Genomic DNA, 22,777 nt, shown 5'->3' with positions numbered 1-22,777 from the left:
GCTGAAGGGCCTGTTTCTGTGCTTAATGCTCTATGATTTTAAACAAGAACAGTAATTGGATATTCCCACAAACAGTTAATTTGCCTTGAGAGATAGTGTTATGGGTAGGGCGTAATCTTGGAATATTTTTAAGAACAGCTCAAATGATCATGGAAATTTCATTAATGCTGAAACTGCAACTAATGATTGATAAAACAACAGTAACAAGGTAGAATTGGAAGGATGACAGAAATTGTGTTCGCATCCATGTGCCATATTCCAGAAGTCAGGGTCAGTGCCATGTGCATGTTGTAATTCCCTATGGATAGAAAGAGATGTAATTACATTGATCTTAAATGAAATGTCCGATTATTAATACAGATACTTTATTGTCTTAATTAGTGGGCATCTTGACTTGTTCAATCATAAGTTCATGCAATAGATTTGGTACAAAACCTTTTAGCCTAGAAACTTGAAATATATGTTGGAAGTATTAACATTGACAAAATATTTAACACAAACCTTTTGTGATATTTATTTATAGAATGTGTGTATCACTGACAAAGCCATTGGGAACATGTTTCCTACCAAGAGCAGATTTCTCTCTTTTAACAAACTTAACAAACCACACAATTCAAGGACATTTATAAATATAAATGTCCTTGAATTGTGTGGTTTGTTAAGTTTGTTAAAAGAGAGAAATCTGCTCTTGGTAGGAAACATGTTCCCAATGTTGGGGGAGTCCAGAACAAGGGGCCACAGTTTAAGAATAAGGGGTAGACCATTTAGAACTGAGATGAGGAAAACATTTTCAGTCAGAGAGTTGTGAATCTGTGGAATTCTCTGCCTCAGAAGGCAGTGGAGGCCAATTCTTTGAATGCATTCAAGAGAGAGCTGGATAGAGCTCTTAAGGATAGCGGAGTCAGGGGGTATGGGGAGAAGGCAGGAACGGGGTACTGATTGAGAATGATCAGCCATGATCACATTGAATGGCGGTGCTGGCTCGAAGGGCCGAATGGCCTCCTCCTGCACCTATTGTCTATTGTTTACATATTCTGTTGTGCTGCAGCAAGTAATAATTTCATTGTTCTATCTGGGACATATGACAATAAAACACTCTTGACGAGTGGAACCGGAATCAATGATGGTTCACTATTGTCATCAATATTAACCATTTGGATCAGAGTAGAGTTGGCATGGTTAATAAGTTTGTGAAGGACACAAAAATTGATGGTATAATGGACGGGGAAGAAAATGATCCAAGATGGCAACAGGACTACAAAAGTCGGACAAAAATTACTGTTCAAACAAATGTGAATTAATGCATTTTTGCAAGTTAAACCAGGGCAGGACTTGCATAATAATTGGTTGCCTCTGGAGAATGTAGTAGAACAGAAGGGTCAGAGGATACAAGTGCATAGCTCCCTGAAAGTGGCAACACAGGTAGTCAGGGTGGTGAAGAAAGTATTTGGCACAATTACCTTCAACAGTCAGACCATTGAGTATGAGCTGAGATGTAATGTTAGAGCTATACAAAATGTTGATGAGAAGGCATTTGGAGTATTGTGTGCAGTTCTAGTCATCTAGCTATTGAAAATGGAAGGTATCACAAAGGTAGCTTTCCAGCTGCCGAGGGACTAGACATCTTTTGCAAAGTGGGAATGGGGCAATTCTGCATGTTTTCTCTATCCAATCCCCCTCCTGGTTGCTTGTACCCCAGTAACGGACTGTTCCAGATGCTACGATCAGGCAAACGCCTCAGCTGTCACGCTGTGAAAATGGAGAGGATGAGACGGAGTTTCTTCCCACAGGCCATCAGGACTGTCAACTTTTATAACCCCAGAGACTAAATTTTTGTCTACACTATAGTAACTTATTAACTTTATTTATATGCTGTAACTGTAATTCTTTTTTGTGCACAATCCGCAGGCATTGCCACTTTCATTTCACTGCACATCGTGTATGTGTATGTGACAAATAAAATTGACTTGACTTGTCCCATGACTGCTTGCTCTCCCCCCACAGGTATTTCTATGATCCTCTCCCACACACTGACTATTAATTTCCACCATGAACAGTTTGGATTATGATCAATTCTCTGAAATGGAATCTAATTGTAACCTGGGGACCTCCTGTACAGATATCTCCATTTCCCTTTCGTAATTGCGTCCTTCAATTTATTTTGTCTCTCCTGGTTTTTATTTTCCCTGTTGAACACCACTGAAATATTTTTAACAATTTTATTTTACGATTCTGAAAATAGTGATGCTGAATCCAAAATTATACGGAATTTTGAAAATCTTCAGTTCTATTTTTTCCTTTGCAGTAAATTACTGCAGTCGGCTATTGTGTAACTGGTACACTATCAGAAAATAAAGGTATAGTTTGAATTTGATTTCCAGCCATAAAACATTACTTAACAGGAGCGCAGATTGTCTTTTAGTTGCAGGGGTCAGTGGAACTGATCTGACAACTTCTCAATTTTTTATTCATTAAAATTATTATTTAGGACAATGAAGATGCAGATTGAGCACTTTGCATTATAAAATTGATCACTCAAATTGCAGGTAAACTTTGGTAATACCTTTGGGTATTGTTAAATTTGGTTTATGGTATAATTTGTTAGTTAAACAATGTGCCATATCATAAATATAACTTTTTTCCTTTTTGTAGGGTAAAACAACAAATTTATATCCTGTATATACAAGTGAAACATGTACTACTGAACAGATGAACCAAACAATCAAAGATTTTCCTCTCAGTGCAGAGCTCCTCAACGACGTGCCTTTCACACTAGCTCCTCATATTCTAGCAATTCACACTAGTTTTCAGGACCTCCCTGCCAGCTTGCTGTTGTCGAAGAATGAAAACTTGGCACGTTTCGGATATGATTTTACTCTTGAAAATTCTGTACTTAATTCCTAAAAAATGAATGTTGCTATTTTGCATGGTACAGTGTTCTTCAAAATATTGAAATAAAATGTCATTGATGTATTCTTTATTTCTCTATATTACTTTTCATGTGTTATATTACTAGTGTTGTACCTTCTTGTGGTCGATCTGGAAGATTTCCAATGTTTGCATAAAAAATAATTCTTGACGAAACATTAATGGTTTGCATTTAATGTGAAATTAACATGGCTACTCATGAGGAGGATTGGGAAATTGCACCGCAGACACTCTAAGATTAGATTCCTGGGGTGGTGTTGGGAAAGGGGAAAAAGAAGTGATCCTGCTGGTATCATCTTTACTGTGTCAGGATCATGCTTTTATGTGCTGACTATGCCTTTGTATATCAGAACAACCGACCAGTAATTCTTGTCTCTACCAGTAGGGTGCCTCAGAGACTTGAATCTTGCCTCCTAGAAAGGAGCTGTATCTCTACCTGTATCCCTAAAACTGCTCAAAATAAAAATGTCCTTCTTTGGAAGGCTGCTTTCCTGATATGGACTTCCACCTCGTGCTTTGACAAAAAGAAAATTATGATTGCGTTGAGAGATGGGAAAGAGACCAGAATTAATAACTACATTGGTCATTGTCATTTACTAGAATATATTACATGCAGGTGTATAATGTTTATGTATAATTATTTTACAACTTTTCATTTGATTGAATCCTTTTTTGATTTGTCTGTTTGAGTGATGTACACACTTACAGCAGTTGTTAATTTTCAGTTTTTGAAAGAATACAAATGCTTTTATTACAGTTGAATAATATAATCATGTTGCATAGCAGTGGATTTAAATGTGGTTTCATTTAAAACAATGGAGTAATAATAAAGTATATCTATTAAAATAAAATGTTTATGCTTTTTTACATGGTATTTATAATGTTATGTTCAACATATGCCTTTGAAGAGTTCATTTAACTGGAGGGGGACCAACATTCTGGCAGGCAAGTTTGCTAGTGCTACACGGGTGGGTTTAAACTAAATAGCGGGCGGGAGGGGTCGACAAATTGGAAGTATAAGGATGGAGTTGAAGGGAAAGAGAGTACAGGAAAAGTTACGAAAGACGCCCAAATTAATGGGATGGGAAAGTTCAAGAAGGGATAAGAGAGTAAGGTCAGGTGAAATAGGAACCGGTGTGAGAGGGGAGGTGAATACAGAATTAAGTGTTATATATGAATGCGCGAAGTGTAAGAAATAAAGTGGATGTGCTTAGGGCTCAGTTAGAGATTGGTAGGTAAGTTGTGGGAATTACAGAGACATGGCTGCAAGAGGATCGGAGCTGGGAACTGAATATTCAGGGTTGTACGTCCTATCAAAAAGACAGACAGGTGGGCAGAGGGTGTGGGGTAGCTCTGTTAGTAAGGAAATAAATTCAGTCCTTAGCGAAGGGTGACATAGAATCAGAAGATGTAGAGTCATTGTGGATAGAACTGATAAATTGTAAGGACAAAAAGACCCTAATGGGAGTTATCTACAGGCCCCCAAACAGTAGCCTGGATATAGGGTGCAAGTTGCATCAGGAGTTAAAATTGGCATGTAACAAAGGCGACAGTGGTTATGGGAGATTTCAATATGCAGGTAGACTAGGAAAATCAGGTTGGTAATGGACCCCAATAAAGAGAGTTTGTAGTATAAGAAGATAACTGCGGATGCTGGTACAAATCGAAGGTATTTATTCACAAAATGCTGGAGTAACTCAGTAGGTCAGGCAGCATCTCGGGAGAGAAGGAATGGGTGATGTTTCGGGTCGAGACCCTTCTTCAGACTAAAGAGAGTTTGTAGACTGCCTCCTGGATGGATTTTTAGAGCAGCTTGTACTGGAGCCTACCAGGGAGAAGGCAATTCTGGATTTAGTGTTGTGCAATGCACCGAATTTGATAAGGGAACTCAAGGTAAAGGAACCATTAAAAGGTAGTGACCATAATATGTTTTAATCTGCAATTTGAGAGGGAGATGGTAAAATCAGAAGAGTCAGTATTGCAGTTGAACAAAGGGGACTATGGGGGCACGAGGGAGAAGCTGGACAAAGTTGACTGGAAAGGGACCCTAGCAGGGATGACGGTGGAACAGTAATGACAGGAATTTCTGGGAATAATCCAGAAGATGCAGGATCATTTCATTCCGAAGAGGAGGAAAGATTCTAAGGGGAGTAAGAGGCAACAAGGAAAGTCAAGGACAGTATATAAAATTAAAAGACGTTTAACATAGCAAAGATGAGCGGGAAGCCAGGGGATTAGGGAACTTTTAAAGAACAACAGAAAGTAACTAAAAAGGCAATACGGGGAGAAATGATGAAGTATGAAGGAAAGCTAGCCAAGAATATAAAGGAGGATAGTAAAAGCCTTTTAGGTATGTGAAAAGGAAAAGATTAGTAAAGACAAATATGGGTCCCTTGAAGATACAAACAGGTGAATTTATTATGGGGAACAAGGAGATGGCAGACGAGTTGAACAGGTACTTTGGTTCTGTCTTCACTAAGGAAGACACAAACAATCTCCCAGATGTACCAGGGGACAGAGGATCTAGGGTGATGGAGGAACTGAAGGAAATTCACATTAGTCAGGAAATGGTGTTGGGTGGACTGAATTCCCAGGGCCTGATGGTCTGCATCCCAGGCTACTCAAGGAGGTGGTTCTAGGAATCGTGGACTCATTGGTGATCATTTTCCAATGCTCAATAGATTCGGGATTAGTTCCTGTGGATTGGAGGGTAACTAATGTTATCCCACTTTTTAAGAGACGAGGGAGAGAGAAAGCAGGGAATTATAGACTAGTTAGGCTGACATCGGTGGTGGGGAAGATGCTGGAGTCAATTATTAATGTAATAGCGGCGCATTTGGATAGCAGTTTTAGAATCGGCCCAAGTCAGCATGGATTTACGAAGGGGAAATCCTGCTTGACTAATCTTCGGGAATTTTTTGAGGATGTGACAAGTAAAATGGATAAGGGAGAGCCAGTGGATGTAGTGTATCTGGACTTTCAGAAAGCCTTTGATAAGGTCCCACACAGGAGATTGGTGAGCAAAATTAGAGCATATGGTATTGGGGTAGAGTATTGACATGGATAGAGAATTGGTTGGCAGACAGGAAGCAAAGAGTAGGAATAAACGGGTCCTTTTCAGAATGGTAGGCAGTGGCAAGTGGAGTGCCGCAAGGCTGGGGCTGCAACTATTTACAATATATATTAATGATTTAGATGATGGAATTAGAAGTAACACTAGCAAGTTTGCAGATGACACAAAGCTGGATGGCAGTGTGAACTGCAAAGAGGATGTTAGGAGGTTGCAGGGTGACTTGGACAGGTTGAGTGAGTGGGCAGATGCATGGCAGATGCAGTATAATGTAGATAAATGTGAGGTTATTCCACTTCGGTAGCAAAAACAAAGAGGCAGATTATTATCTCAATGGTGTCAGATTAGGTAAAGGGGAAGTGCAACGAGACCTGGGTGTCCTTGTACACCAGTCACTGAAAGTAAGCGTGCAGGTACAGCAGGCAGTGAAAAAAGCTGATGGCATGTTGGCCTTCATAACGAGAGGATTTGAGTTTAGGAGCAAAGAGGCCCTTCTGCAGTTGTATAGGGCCCTGGTGAGACCACATCTGGAGTATTGTGTGCAGTTTTGGTCTAATTTGAGGAAGGACATCCTTGCTATTGAGGCAGTGCAGCGTAGGTTCACGAGGTTAATCCCTGGGATGGCGGGACTGTCATATGAGGAAAGATTGGAAAGACTGGGCTTGTATTCACTGGAGTTTAGAAGGCTAAGAGTGGGTCTTGTAGAGACGTATAAAATTATAAAAGGGCTGGACAAGCTAGATGCAGGAAAAATGTTCCCAATGTTGGGGGAGTCCAGAATCAGGGGCCAAAGTCTAAGAATAAAGGGGAGGCCATTTAAAACTGAGGTGAGAAGAAACTTTTTCACCCACAGAGTTGTGAATTTGTGGAATTCTCTTCCACAGAAGGCAGTGGAGCCCAATTCACTGGATGAATTTAAAAGAGAGTTAGATAGAGTTCTAGGGGCTAGTGGAATCAAGGAATATGGGGAGAAGGCAGGCACAGGTTACGGATTGTAGATGATCAGCCATGATCACAATGAATGGCGGTGCTGGCTCAAAGGGCCTAATGACCTCCTCCTGCACCTATTTTCTATGTTTCTATGTCTAAAGAATAAAAACAAAAGGTTAGAAACACTCAGCAGGTCGGGCAGCATCTGTGGAAAGAGAATTAAAGTTAGCATTTTGGGTCAAAGATCCTTTATTAAAATTGGAAATGATGGAAAAAAAGTTTTTAGATTTAAATTGTAGACACTGTGGGGAGGGGGTGGGTGGTGGATGGGACAGAGGGAATCTCTCCGATAGTATGGGACCAGGGTTGCCATAGTGAAGCCATCTGGTTAAGTCTGAAGAAGGGTCTCAACCCGAAATGTCACCCATTAGTGTGTGAAGAAGGGTCTCGACCCGAAACGTCACCCGTTCCTTTCCAGATATGCTGCCAGTCCCACTGAGTTACTCCAGCATTTTGTGTTTATCTTCGAAGCCATCTGGTTGATGGGTTAAGGAGGGAGTTAGAGAGAGAGAGAGAGAGAGAAACAATCAAAGGAGCAACTAAAACCTGTGCAATACATAATTTTAGGAAATACAGGGCAAGCAAGGCAGTGCCGCTGGAGAGAAGAAAACAGTCAATATTATAGATGGATAACCTATAACTGAACCACCCAATTCTGACACAAACAGAAAAAAACAAGTTACCTGAAGTTGTTGAATCCAATAGAGTCTGAAAAACTGCAAAGAGAACAGATGGAAAACAAGGTTTTCTTCCTCCAACATGTTGTGCCTTATTATAATAGTGCAGGAGGTCAAAGGCCGATAGGTCAGAATGGGTGGGGGAGAATTACAGTGACTGCATCATACAGTTAATAGGAACTGTGATGAGCCGAAGCTACATATATCATTTTTGTGGGATACAGAAAACAGTCCTACTCAGGCTCCCTTCCTGAACTCCATTTCCAGTATGCCAAGTTCACCCTTTATAATTTCCCCCATCTCCAAGATCCTAACAGCATCTCATGTTTCCTTTCAGCATTCTAAAGGGACTATTTCCTTTGACTCCCTGGTTTAGTCTTTCACCAGCCGCTCCTCTTTTCATTGCACTTACCCGTGTAGTCAGAGGAGATGCAACACCTGTTCTTTCAACTATCCCCTCCCCACCATTGAGGGAACTAAACAGTACTTCCAGCTGAAGGTGCAATTCACTTGCACTTCCAATCTAGTGTCTAGTGCATTTGGTGCTCTTGGTTCTTTCAATGATTCAATTTTCTCCTCACTGCAAACCCTACCAAATATATTCCTTTAGCTCTGTCCAACCCTCCTCCATCATCTCGGCAACTTAAAACTAACTTGCTTACTCTTGTTCCCAGTTCTGATAAAGGGCCTTTGACCTGAAACAATAACTGTGTTTTGCTTTCCACATACATGGCCTGTCCTGCTAAGTGAGCCCAGCATTTTGTTTTTATTTCAAATTTCCAGAATCTGCAGTTCTTTTGATTTTCCATGGACAGAAGGAATATCTCACAGCAAGATGATTGTAAGCATGAGGCCTTGACTGTAAGGGCTCAAATTCAGCGTAGCCATGTGGGTTTTATTGCAGGGGTGTTAAAAAGGTGTAAAAGCTCCAGCTCGATTATGTTGCCAGGACATCCTGTTTATGGCTAAGGGTATCCTTTGATATGGGCAACTGGCTTTAAGGCTTTGATGGTTAGCCATCCTTTGAAGTGTTAAGAAGAACAACTTGCCATATGGACTGCCCTCTGTTCCCAAGAAAGAAGAGGTCACGATGGACACAACGGACACGGAGGTCCCGAAAGACACAAAGATTTATAGGACATTGTAAAACTTGCCATATAAGGTAGCAACAGGAAATGTACTGACACATGTATTTCGGGTATAAATATGTGTAATTGTTAGCATTCGGGGAGAGAGACTACACTAGCTTCCTAAGCGTTTCTAAACGCTTCGGTTTCTAGACTCTCTCCCACCTGGGTGAGTAGAATAAAGAGGTTAAACGAATTCGGTTGTCTGCCTGTTTTTTCTAATAGGCCACAGACTACAACATTTGGCGTAGTCGGCAGGATCTCTTTGGCACTGTCAACCACGAACGACTAAGCGGCATCGGTGGCCGAAACACGTCCGCAGGGGACAGAGTGCACTTCTCGACCGTTGTTCGAGACCCCGGACGTTGACGTTTTTCAGACACTGAAGTCCCTCGTTTGGGGTTGATTTCGTGTTCAACTGAGATTCACAGACGAACCGATAAGGAAAAGGATAAGGATAAGGTTCCGGATTTGGAAGGTAAGGGGCGGTCACTCTTGTCATTGTCTTGGTCTGGGTGCAATTAATATTTATTGGTAATATTTATTGGTAGTATTTATTGATAACATATTTTCGGATAATTGGCAATCAGACATATGGGACAGTCTTTCGATAAGAGTGATGGCGGTGCCCCGGTACAACACATGTTATTTATTTATTTGCTTCGTTAATGAAAAAATTGGGAAACGAGGCCTGGCCAGTAGGAGGTACATGGAATGTAGAGACTATCAAAGAGGGGGTGCAGAAGCGCCATCAGGAGTCGAGGGAGCGAAGTTGGAGGGGAAATGAAGGTGTATGATCTAAGACTTGACCGTGCTACCCGAGCTCGAGGTGAATTTTAAACCGGTACCAAAGGGATATATCCCGCACAACAACAAAAGTCAGAATCCGAACCACTGGAGTATATAGCGGCTTTATTAGGTAATCAGGAGTCCAGGGTGACGAGGAACCCTGGACGTATCCGATCCCCACAGCCCCACAGGCAGAGCCACCAGCTGCAGTGGTGCCAGTCCCGGTTCTACCCTCCCCGTCAGGATATTGGGGACTACCCCCCGATAATGAGACAGCATCAGGGAATATGGATAGGTCCCAGACAAAGGGTTAAGTTGCGCCACGAGTAAGAATCCGCACGATCGGCGCTAGAGATTGAGGATGCTGCCCACCCTCGCCTTTTTCAGTACACCTCATGCTGCCCAGCAGGCTGAATTATTTGCCCTCACGCAGGCCTGCCACCTTTGCATTGTCCAATGTGCTAATATTTACACCGACTCACGATATGCCTTTGGGGTTGCACATGATTTTGGTAACCTGTGGCAGCACAGGGGCTTTTTGACTGCAGCAGGCACTCCTATTAAAAATGTCCTGTTTTTCCGAAATCTACTAGCGAGTTTAACACTCCCGAAAAACCTTGGCTGTCATTAAATGTAATTCGCATACATCTGTCAAGGATCCCATTTCTTTCGGGAATGCATTGGCTGACACATTGGCATGCACAGAGGCCCTGACCCCTACCATTTTAGTTTCTTCAGGCGAACAACAGCAGTTTTCTGCAACTACCGCTATGCCCAGTGTTTCGGAATTCTGCCAGCTTCAGGGGGACGCCCCCGAGGCTGAGAGACACCAGTGGAGCCAGGATGGGTGTTCCCCTTGCGAATCTGACTTGCTTTGGGTTACTGCCTCTGGCAAAGTTTGTGTCCCTAACGCGCTTTTACCTGTTTTGTTGTATTATGCACTCTCTTACCTATGCTGGTAAGAGGGGAATGTTGGATGTAATAAATGCTACATGGTATCACCCCAAAATACATTGGGGTTTACAAATTGATTTTATTGAATTGCCACGTGTACATAGTTATAAGTATTGCTTAGTTATTGTTGATGTGTTTAGTTGATGGATTGATTTTGCTATTGATGTTGCTATTTAGCTATTGTTACTCCTGCTATTAGGGGAAGTGCACTCAAGAATTATATGGTATTGTGGTCAATCTGTATTTACTCCATGACATTTATGTAAAGACGATCAGATGATGTGCAGAGGAGACAAAGGCACAATACCCTGGAAGGCAGAAGGAATAGGACCCTGCTCAGGATAGTTTAATGGTTTAATAAGACCAGAGCTAAACAATTGAGAGACCAAGCCTATGGGTTGTACCCTGTGGACATGCTTTGTGCCAGCTTAATTTCCAATGCCTGACAGATGAATTTAGTTTTCCATGTAAGAAGCAGCAGCCGTATCAGGGTCGATGTAGACGAACTCGAGGGTTACATCAGTCGCCCCTACGAGAGGAGATGAGGGGAAGAATAGACTGGGAAAAATTGGAGGTTACATGGGAATTTTGTTTTTGTCTTTCAGTCCAGGTATTTTTAAATTCATGTTACAAGTTGACAAAGCTTTTAATCAGGCGTAGCAACGTCATGGTGAACTATTTTATGGATAACACCTTTCCTTACTCCTATTCCGTGCACGCTTTACTATTGACTACTGCCTAGTATTGAGAGCGATAACCATTTGCTCGGAGGGTGAGCTGGTGCTTTAGTACACCAGGTCTGCCCGGTTCTTTTTGAATCACTCACAGAGCCCTGGCTCCAATAATTGGTGTACGGATTATGATAACCGACCAGATGACTGTGGATTTCAAAGTTTTAATGGGTGGTCCTTGAGACCCTATCTTAATCAAACACAGGAGAATTGGCCCCGGATACAAGTTAATTCTCCTCATGACTCTCCAGAAACACCAATAAATACAACTTGTTTCTGTAGAATGGGATCTAGACCAAATGAAGTTGGTCTGTCTGTGGGATTCAGCACATGCACCCATATCAGTACTGCAGTTCCCCCAAGACCTCTTAATGGGACTTACTTAATATGTGGGAGCTGAGCATATGTCTGGTTACCAGGACTTTCGCCACGGTATGATCAGGGATCTTATGAGACCTGGACAGGGTGCTGTTATCTAGCTTTTGTAATCCCACATTTACGAATCATAAATCATCCTCTGCAGCATCCAGAGTGGAGCTCTAATCGAGCTGTATCGGAGTTTGAGGGGTTTTGGTGGCTAATATTCCCGAGATGGGGACCGCTCGGGCGGGAACTGAAATTTGAAACTTAGCTAGTGCCCTGGAACAATTAGCAAATTGTACTGCTGATGGACTGTACGAGACTCAGGAACAAATTGGCCAGTTAACAAATGAAATGGTGGCCCTGCGTCTTGTCACTCTCCAGAATCGTATGGCTCTAGATTTCCTGCTAGCCAAGAGAGGGGGTACCTGTGCTATGATAGGGCAAGAATGTTGTACATTTGTACCAGATGTATCCTCTAATATCACCAATATCGCGGGGCATGTGAAGGAGGTTATAGAAAGAGCATTTAGCGTTTGAGCCCTCTGAGGGGGTGCTGTGAACTGTTTATGTATGTGCTGTTATGTTTGTGTGCCATTGTATGTTTGTTCTTAGTACCTGAACTGATGTACAGCGCTTTGGTCAATGTGGGTTGTTTTCAGATGTGTTATACAAATAAAATTGACTTGACTTGACTAAGAAAATAGGGGCAGATTTAGCCCAAGATCGAATTAATGCTTCAGGATGGGATTGGTTTGGTTTAGGATATTTGTGGGGCTGATTCTCCATTATGGCAGTATCATTGCGTTAATTGTTGTGATTCTGTTAATCTGTTATTGTTTCGGTCCATGTATATGCCAAATATTTGTCAATCAACCACTTTAAAAGACTGTGATTATAGTATAATCAAAGAGGGGATGTAAGGGCTCAAATTCAGCGTAGCCATGTGGGTTTTATTGCAGGGGTGTTAAAAAGGTGTAAAAGCTCCAGCTCGATTATGTTGCCAGGACATCCTGTTTATGGCTAAGGGTATCCTTTGATATGGGCAACTGGCTTTAAGGCTTTGATGGTTAGCCATCCTTTGAAGTGTTAAGAAGAACTTGCCATATGGACTGCCCTCTGTTCCCAAGAAAGAAGAGGTCACGATGGACACAACGGACACGGAGGTCCCGAAAGACACAAAGATTTATAGGACATTGTAAAACTTGCCATATAAGGTAGCAACAGGAAATGTACTGACACATGTATTTCGGGTATAAATATGTGTAATTGTTAGCATTCGGGGAGAGAGACTACACTAGCTTCCTAAGCGTTTCTAAACGCTTCGGTTTCTAGACTCTCTCCCACCTGGGTGAGTAGAATAAAGAGGTTAAACGAATTCGGTTGTCTGCCTGTTTTTTCTAATAGGCCACAGACTACAACATGACAACAAAGATAAGTTGAAAATAATAGAACCAGGAAGACAGGTACGTTAATCCTGGACTGTAATAACTTTTACACGGTGCTAAATTTGGCCTTTCTCAGCCCATCAGTGGAACAGCTTAGTTAGGCAGATATAGAATCATTTTGAGTGGTAATTGTCCCTTTGCCTCCTCTGGGCTACTGGCTGACCTAATTTGATGATCAAAGATCTCTTCAGGTGCAATTAGAATTTTAGAAAGTGCTTGATATAGTCTTTTATTTTGTGGTTTCCCAGAAGAAAAATGCTTAAGAGAAGTTAGCAAATTAATTAGCTGGACTGAGTGTGTTTCTTGTGATTTATTCCTGTTCTTTCTGTTATATTGACAAATAAAAGTAGAGGTGACCCTTGTGTTACAGGGAAGGTGCATTCCTGGAAAACAGGATGTTCTGTACTGCAGAGCCACGTCATCTATTTTTTTCCACATAAATTACACAGGAGCAAATCTTATTCCGTATCTCAAATTTTTGGATCGTAATTTGTGAAATTAGCAAGGGTGTAGTGGGTGCGGTCACCACAGAAATCAGGCCAGGTGCCAGGTGAGTAGTAGCAATACTTTATTCCGCGACGAACACATACACCGCACTAAAACCTCGTGAGTCGACACACCCAAAACCCTTTATAGCCCCAGACCACCTGACCCAAGGGAACTGACCCAGGAAGTGACCTAATCCCCCCCGTCCACTGAGTGCCGAGTGGAATGACCAAGGGAGTGGCCTAGCCCCCGGGCGTCGCCACAGGACCCCCCCCCCCCCAAGAACCGAAGGCACGAAACGGACAGGGGGACGGACGAAACGGCCAGCCCGCGTGCGCGCCACGGCGGGCGCAGGAACCGGAACCACCCCGCCAGGGGAAGGCACCCACGGGAACTCCGGGGGTAAGGGCCGGGACGCGGGACGACCCCGAGGGCGAGGCCGCGCCAGTAGAACCGGCTGGCTAACGTCTACGTGTGCCGGCTTCAGCCGCGAAAGAGAGACCGTCTCAGGTCGACCCCCCATGTCCAACACGAAGGTGGCAGAGCCCCGCTCAAGCACTTTGAACGGTCCCTCATAAGGCCGCTGAAGGGGTGTCCGGTGGGCATCCCGACGCAGGAAAACAAAAGGGCAGTTCAGCAGGACGGTAGGGACATGTGACCGCACCGAACCGTGGCGAGAAGTCGGCACCGGCGCCAGCGAGCCCACCGTCTCCCGAAGGCATTGCAGGGCGGCCGAGGGCTGTTCTGCCTGACCCTGGGCGGAGGGAACGAACTCCCCGGGCACCGTCAGTGGAGCCCCGTACATCTATTCCGCCGAGGAGGTGGCCAAGTCCTCCTTGGGGGTGGTGCGGACGCCCAGTAAAACCCACGGCAACGCGTCGACCCAGTCTGGGCCAACGAGCCGGGCCTTCAGAACGGCCTTGAGCTGGCGGTGGAAACGCTCCACCGGGCCGTTCGCCTGCGGATGGTACGCTGTGGTGTGGTGCAGGTTAACCCCCAGCAGTTGGGCCATGGATGACCACAGCTCGGAGGTGAATTGCGGCCCTCTGTCGGACGTAATGTCCAGCAGAACCCCAAACCTGGCAATCCAGTGAGCCGCCAAGGCATGGGCACAAGTAGAGGCACACGTGTCCGGCAGTGGAACTGCCTCCGGCCACCGCGTGAAATGGTCCACCATAGTCAGGAGGTAGGTGAAACCCCGAGAAGGCGGCAGTGGCCCCACGATGTCCACGTGGATGTGGTCAAAACGGTGGCGAGGGACGGGGAACTCCTGGAGCGGCGCACGCACATGCCGCTGTACTTTTGCAGTTTGGCACGGGATGCAGGTGCGCGCCCAATGTCCAACCTGCTTGCGTAACCCGTGCCAAACGAAATGGGAAGCCACGAGGGTCGTCGTCGCCCGAATAGAAGGGTGGGCCAGCCCGTGGAGCACCTCCAACACCCGGCGCCGCCAGGCAACAGGAACGATTGGGCGCGGCTGCCCGGTAGATAAATCGCACAGCAGCGTCGCGCCCCCAGTGCCACAGGGAACATCCTCCAACCTCAGGCCCGAAACGGCGGTACGGTAGGCGGACATCTCATTATCGGTCAACTGGGGCGCCGCCAGGGTTGAGTAGTCAATGCCATCGGCCACTTGCAGGACGTCGTGGACCGCGGGTCGAGACAAGGCGTCGGCCACTCGGTTGTCTTTACCCCCGATGAAACGGATGGAGGTAGTGTATTCAGAGACGAAAGTCAGCTGCCGCTGCTGGCGAGCTGACCACGGGTCGGACACCTTGGCGAACGCAAAGGTGAGGGGCTTGTGGTCCGTGTACGCGGTGAAGGTACGCCCCTCGAGGAAATAGCGGAAGTGGCGGACCGCAAGGTAAAGGGCAAGGAGCTCGCGGTCAAAGGCACTGTAGTTCCGCTGTGCGCCGCTGAGGTGCCTGCTGTATAAGGCGAGAGGCTTCCAACACCCATCCGTGTGCTGTTCGAGCACCACCCCAACCGCTACTTCCGAAGCGTCGACCGTCAGGCTGGTTGGTGCATCCGCCCGTGGGTGCACGATCATCGTGGCCGCAGCCAGGGCTTCCCTGGCGTGTTGGAACGCCGCCACCGCATCGTCGGTCCATTCAACCACCCTGCACTTGCCTGCCATGAGGTGGAACAGCGGGCGCATGATCCGGGCTGCAGACGGCACAAATCGGTGGTAAAAGGCCACCATCCCAACGAACTCCTGGAGGCCCCGCACGGTGGTCGGGTGTGGAAACTGGGGCACCGCGTCCACCTTGTTCGGGAGCGGCAGCGCCCCGTGCGGGGTCACGTGGTGGCCCAGGAAGTCAATGGATGACACCCACGAAACGGCATTTGGTGATGTTGATGGCAAGCCCATGATCGCTAAGGCTCTGGCATAGCTGGCGGAGATGGGCAGCATGCTCCTGTCTCGAGCGGCTCGCCACCAAAATGTCATCAAGGTACACGAACACGAATTCCAGGCCACGGCACACACAGTCCATAAGCCGCTGAAAGGCTTGCGCAGCGTTCTTGAGTCCAAACAGCATACGGAGGAATTCGAAAAGGCCAAATGGCGTCACGATTGCCGTCTTGGGGACGTCGTCGGGGTGGACGGGAATTTGGTTATAGCCACGCACCAGATCGACCTTAGAAAACACCGTGGCCCCAGCCAGGTGTGCATTAAAGTCCTGAATGTGAGGGACCGGATACCTGTCGGCGATTGTGGCATCGTTAAGCCGGCGGTAATCCCCGCAAGGACGCCAACCACCGTCTGCCTTGGGGACCATATGAAGCGGGGACGCCTACGGGTTGTCTGAGCGGCGCACGATCCCCAGTGACTCCATAAGGCGGAACTTCTCCCGAGCGAGACGGAGCTTGTCCGGTGGAAGACGCCGCGCCCGGGCGTACAAAGGCGGGCCAGTAGTGGGAATTTGGTGCACCACCCCATGCTTCGGGGCGGTGGAGTGGAACCGGGGGTCCAGGATATCGGGGAATTCGGCCAGAATTCTTGAAAACGTAGCGACCACGGACGACAGGGGCCCATCAGGACGCACGACCGGGTCGCCCAAGCGGAGGAAAATGGGCTGCAGAGTGACAGAGTGCACTAAACGCTGCCGCTTAACGTCCACGAGCAGGGAATGTGCACGACCATGGCTGGGACACATCCGCAATCATGAATGGCCACGAGAAGCTGCCCGCTCCGAAGTTGAGGGAGATCGTGCGCACCCCATATGATCGGATCGAAGTCCCGTTGGCTGCGGCGAGGAGGGGCCGCGGTTGCCACTGCGGAGGTCAGCACGCGAAGGGGGAACAAAACTCACCTCCGCCCCGGTGTCCACAAGGAAACTAGCCCCGGAGCGGCAGTCCCACGCAAACACACGATGAATCTGGCCGGCCGCCGAAGCAATCACTGATGGCCGGCCCCTGCGTTTCCCGGGAACGAACAGGGCTGCCGGCATTGACGGGCAGAAGGGCCCCACCGCCGATGAAAGTAGCACCAGCCCCCTCTGCTGGCGTCCGTGAAAACGGGTGGCTGTGCAGGCCGATCCGACCACCAGCGACCTCCGGTGGCGTATGGAACAACTGCCGGCAGGCTGCGCGCGGCCCCCGGGTCCGACCACCAGCGACTTCCGGTGGCGGGTGGGGGAACTGCAGGCGGGCCGTGCGAAAAAGACGCGCCGCCGGCTGGGTGAGCTGCTGAAGCCGGATACCGTCGGGAAGGCTGTCGGGAGCGGTAGTGATGTGGGCGATCGAGGCCCCTACCTGCGGATCGTCGTCGGCCGTCGGAGGGACTTCCAGCGCGTCGAGGGACAGCTGACGGGCCATCAAGAGCTCATCGGCGCGCCTCCCCACCGCCTGCATGTTGGTGAACGGGTCGTGGAGGAGCTGCTGGCGGAGATCGGACGGCAGCTGCATCAGGTAGACGTGTTTGAATAGAAAACCGGGCTCGTAGTCGCCCAGCAGCACCAACATGTCGGCCAGTAGTACCGACGGGCGGCGGTCACCCAGTCCCGGCATTCGGAGGATCCGGGCTGGCCGCTCGGCCTCGCAGAGGCCGAACTGCTGAAGGAGGAAGGCCTTGAGGGCCACGTACTTATCGGTCGCCGGGGGGGCGCGGAGGAAGGGTCGGACCAGGCGCGAGGTGGCCGCGTCGAGGGCGCCGACTACGTGAAAATACTTGGTGTCGTCGGCAGTTACACCCCGCAGGGCGAACTGTGCCTCGGCCTGGTCAAACCAGAAGTCGGGGTCCTCAGTCCACAATGGGGGCAGCCTCACCGCCACGGCGTGGAGAGCGGCGCGGGAGGCAGGGTCCAGAGGCGGCTGACTGGCAGAGTCAGGTAGTGGAGCGTTCAGGTCCATCGCGACTTGCGAAGGAAAATCGGGGTCACCAGTGTAGTGGGTGCGGTCACCACAGAAATCAGGCCAGGCGCCAGGTGAGTAGTAGCAATACTTTATTCCGCGACGAACACATACACCGCATTAAAAACTCGTGAGTCGACACACCCAAAACCCTTTATAGCCCCAGACCACCTGACCCAAGGGAACTGACCCAGGAAGTGACCATATCCCCCCGTCCACTGAGTGCCGAGTGGAATGACCAAGGGAGTGGCCTAGCCCCCGGGCGCCGCCACAAAGGTAAATTTCCATAACCAAAATGACAGTAACGCCAGGGTTGCCCGCAAGTAAGAATTCAGTCACAATTTGAATGTCTTTCCTAAAGATCTGTGGATGGTGACTCAAGAGACTGCAGCAGCTGGAATCTAGAAGAATGGTCCTGACCAGAAATGTCATCTGCCCATTCCTTATGCTGTCTGACCTGCTGCGTTTCTCAAATCGTTTTTTCCCCCTAAAAATCCGCTTTTGAGGGTTAGTTGCCTAAATTAAATTTGCATTACAAACATAAAAGCTTGTTGTGCCAATATCCAGATTCTAAGATTTGCCTAAGTGGAAAACAGTCTACAGATGGTGCCACAACATATGGCTACAATGACACATAATAGTTTTGGAATGTTAAGCGACCTGTTAAATGCAAATCCATTAATGTATATTTAATCAGAAATAGATCTGATCTGCATAGCTATTTGGTTATTCAGTCTGATGAAGGGTCCTGAACTGATATGCCATCTGTCTATTTCTCTTCACAGATACTGCCCGACCCGCTGAGTTCCTCCCGCAGTTTGTTTATAGCTGTTTTCTTCAGGCTGATTGCTTTTCATTTAAAGTGATGGTGTTTAATGATTAAACTATTCTATAAATGACTTGTTTTGTTTGTGCAAATACCAGTTTGATATTTTTGATCCCAAAAAATTAAATTCCATAGGAAAGCACAGTGGTCCTAGTGGCAAAAGGTTCCATCATTATGTTTCTACTGATTCACAGCGCCATATTTTGGCAACTTCTATTTTGAGATCCTAACTCAATGCAACTATCCTTCAGTAGATATAGAAATGATACATTACATGTGCTATGGCATAGTTCTATTAGAGGTATCTCTTAGGCCATATGGAAACTACTAAGGGGCACATACAGAAGTCTGTAAGTTTAATAGAATTTATGAATTTTTGATAGTCATGCAAGGAAGCAGTACGTTATTATTATAGTAATACTGTATTGCCATTATTAATCAAATTCAGTATTTTGCATCATATGTCAGATCTTGTACATTTCTAATAGTAATATATTGATTTTACTGCTTTGTAAAACCTAAGAATAGAGTTTCCAGAAAGTTAAATACAGCAACTTGATTTCAGTTCAACTATAGGGCTTTGTACCATATATCATATTTCAGTATCTGAGAACTAAGTCCCTACGGAAATGGTCCCTGACAAAACATTGAGAAAACATTTAGGAGAGCAAAACAACGAAACCATGAAAAATTATCTCGGTAAACCATACCACTATTTGGGTTACAGAAATTTGCATTTGGGGAATTCACAAATCACTTCCCAAATATTTGAGATATGGTATAAAATTTGCTCTCATGGATTTTGCAGAAAAAAATAATTTTTTCAACTCATTTCTTGACGTGCAGCTTGGATATTTTAATTTGTGGGATGCAAGTGACAGTGGCAAACTAGAACTTACAACTAAATGATCTTTTATTGCATTTAACTTGTCCCCATGCTCTGAATATCCCCCCCAGACTGACATGTGATTTTATTGCACAAGATTGACATGGAGCCAGATTTAATCATGGGATTTTTTAATTCACATCCTAACAATAGGGTGGCATGGCGGCACAGAGGTAGAGTTGCTGTCTTACAGCACCAGAGACCAGAGTTCGATCCATGGAAGGAAGCAGAAGGTGATGGTGGAAGGTTGCTTCTCGGACTAGTGGCCTGTTACTAGTGGTGTGCCTCAGGGTTCAGTGTTGGCCCGTTACTGTTTGTCATCTACATCAATGATTTGGATGAGAACATGCAGGGCAAGATTAGCAAGTTTGCTGATGATACAAATGTTAGTGGTTTTGCAGATAGTGAAGATGGTTGTGAAAGATTACAGCAGGATCTGGATCGATTGGCCAGGTGGGCGGAGGAATGGTTGATGGAATTTAATACAGAAAAGTGTGAGGTGTTGCATTATGGGATGTCGAACAAGGTCAGGACCAACACAGTAAATGGTAGGCCTCTGGGTAGTGTTGTAGAGCAGAGGGATCTAGGAGTACAGGTGCATGGTTCCTTGAAGGTTGAGTCGCAGGTGGTCAAAAAGGCTTTTGGCACTTTCGCCTTCATCAGTCAAAGTATTGAGTATAGAAGTTGGGAGGTCATGTTGCAGATGTATAAGACGTTGGTGAGACCGCATTTAGAATAATGTGTTCAGTTCTGGGCACCATGTTATAAGAAAGATATTGTCAAGCTTGAAAAGGTTCAGAAAAGATTTACAAGGATGTTGCCAGGACTAGAGGGTGTGAGCTATAGGGAGGGGTTGAGTAGGCTGGGTCTCTATTCCATGGAGCGCAGGAGGATGAGGGCAGATCTTATAGAGGTATACAAAATCATGAGAGGAATAGATTGGGCAGATGCACAGAGTCTTTTGCCCCGACCAAGGGAAGCGAGGACCAACGGACATAGGTTCAAAGTGAAGGGGAAAAGATTGAATAGGAATGCGAGGGGTAACTTTTTCAAGCAAAAGGTGGTGGGTGTATGGAACAAGCTGCCAGAGGAGGTAGTTAAGGCTGGGACGATCCCATCATTTAAGAAACAGTTAGACAGGTACATGGATAGGACAGGTTTGGGGGGGATATGGACCAAGCGCAGGCAAATGGGACTCGTGTAGCTGGGACACTGTTGGCAGTGTGGGCGAGTTGGGCCAAAGGGCCTGTTTCCATACTGTATCTATGACTCTATGACTACGGGTGCTGTCTGTACGGAGTTTGTACGTTCTCCCCGTGACCATATGGGTTTTCTCCGGGTGCTCCGGTATCTTTTCACAATCCAAAGGCATATGGTATGCAGGTTAATTGGCTTCGGTAAAGATCGTAAATTGTCCCTAGTGTGTAGGGTAGTGTTAGTTTACGGGGATCGCTGGTTGACACACTCGGTGGGCCGAAGGGCCTGTTTCTGTGCTGTATCTCTAAACTAAACTAAATTCTTCTTAGACTGTGGCAATCAGAACTGTACACAATATGCTTCATATAAAATATTTTAAAAGCTTTACCGAAGCAAAATTCATAATAAAAAAGAAGATATCTGTGAAATAATTGTTCTGATTACCAGCACAAGGCAATATGCATAAGTGGGTGAGATATAATGAAAGCGGAAAGAAACAAAGCTTTTTGACAATTATTAAACGTATACTTACACTTGACAATAATGAGAAGTTTCCCATTTCCCTTTTATCCCTCCTCTAGTCCCTGCTCCTTTGTTCCATTCCACTTATATCCCTCCCTCCAGCTTTACGTACAGTCAGGATTGATAATAATTGATAAATGGGTCATTTTAAATGTTTAAAATGAACAGGCTTTGATTTTTTTGAAGATGCATATCAAGAACTACATATATTTAGAGAACACTGGTAGATTTGAGAAAACTGCGATATGGTAGATTTAAGTTATAGATTTCACTATTTTCAGTGAGTTGCTGAAGATTAGTTAAAGTCTTCGAAATGATTTGAATCACACGGATAATGTGAATATTAAATGGGAATTTAGTACGTTGTTATGTCAGAGCAAGAAAATAAAAGTCTGAAAGTAAGTGAGGAAGAGGGCTGAGAAATGGTTAATGGAGTTTAATGCGAATAAATATGAGGTGTTGCATTTTGGGAAGTCAAACCAAGGACCTTCACAGGGAATGGCAGGACCATATGGAGTGCTGCAGAGCAGAGGGATCTTGGATTACAGGTACTTAGTTAAATGAAAGTAGCATTACAAGTAGATAGGGTGGTCAAGAATGCTTTCGGTACATTGGCCTTCATCAGTCAGGTATTGAGTATAGAAGTTGGAACGTTATGTTGCAGTTGCACAAGACATTGATGACTTTGCATTTTGAGTATTGCATTCAGTATTTGTTACCCAGGAAGGATTTTGTTAAGCTGGATAGGATGCAGAGAATATTTACGAGGATGTTGCTGGGATTTGAGGGCCCGAGCTATAGGGAGACGTTCGGCAGGCTAGAACTTTATTCCTTAGAGCGCAGGATGATGAGAGGCGATCTTCCCAGTGGTGCATAAGATCATGAGGGGAATAGATAGGGTAAATGCACTGTGTTTTGCCCAGAATATGGGAATTCTGAACCAGGCGACATAAGATTAAACTGAGAGGATAAAGATTTATTACAAACCCGTGGAACAACTTTTTCCACAGAGGGTGGTGGATATACGGAATGAGCTGCCAGAGGAAGTAGTTGAGGCTGTTGCTATAACAACATTCAAAAGACATTTGGACAGGTTCATGGATAGGAAAAGTTTGTAAGGATACTAGACCAAGTGGACCTGTTGGACCCATTCCTCGTAGAGGGGGGGGGGGGGGGGAGGCAGGGAAGGGGAGAGAGTGTGAGTGAGCCCTGGACCCAAAGCCTCTCCTGCATTGGTATAGCACCCTCAACCCCCTCACTCAATCCCCCTTATCCCCCCCCCATTGGACCACTGCGTCCCCCTACCCCACATATACCCCTCCCCTGCCCCCACCCACCTCTCCCCCCAGCCCTGCCTCCACCCACATTCCCCCCTCCCTGCCAGCACCCCACTCTCCCCCATCCCAATCTTCCCTCCTCCCCATCCCCACTCT

The 22,777-nt window shown here is 46.0% G+C and overlaps 1 protein-coding gene and 1 long non-coding RNA gene across 3 annotated transcripts in view; one reads left to right on the top strand and one right to left on the bottom strand.

Annotated features, from left to right (window-relative positions):
• The window catches only part of umad1 (UBAP1-MVB12-associated (UMA) domain containing 1), a 36,870-nt gene extending 33,127 nt beyond the window's left edge, over positions 1 to 3,743 (top strand). For both annotated transcript variants that reach the window (XM_078422173.1, XM_078422164.1), the window contains exon 4: positions 2,653 to 3,743. In XM_078422173.1, the coding sequence (XP_078278299.1) occupies positions 2,653 to 2,904 (252 nt within the window). In that variant the 3' untranslated portion in view covers positions 2,905 to 3,743. The remainder of the gene's footprint in view (positions 1 to 2,652) is intronic.
• LOC144606275 (uncharacterized) overlaps positions 1 to 22,777 on the bottom strand; it is a 38,703-nt gene that overhangs the window by 8,576 nt on the left and 7,350 nt on the right. The window lies entirely within an intron of this gene.

This window comes from Rhinoraja longicauda, chromosome 2 (genome assembly GCF_053455715.1).
Source record: "Rhinoraja longicauda isolate Sanriku21f chromosome 2, sRhiLon1.1, whole genome shotgun sequence".
In the NCBI taxonomy this organism is placed as follows: domain Eukaryota; kingdom Metazoa; phylum Chordata; class Chondrichthyes; order Rajiformes; family Arhynchobatidae; genus Rhinoraja; species Rhinoraja longicauda.
Note: the sequence above shows the minus strand (reverse complement) of the source record. Positions and strands in the feature narration are given on the sequence as shown.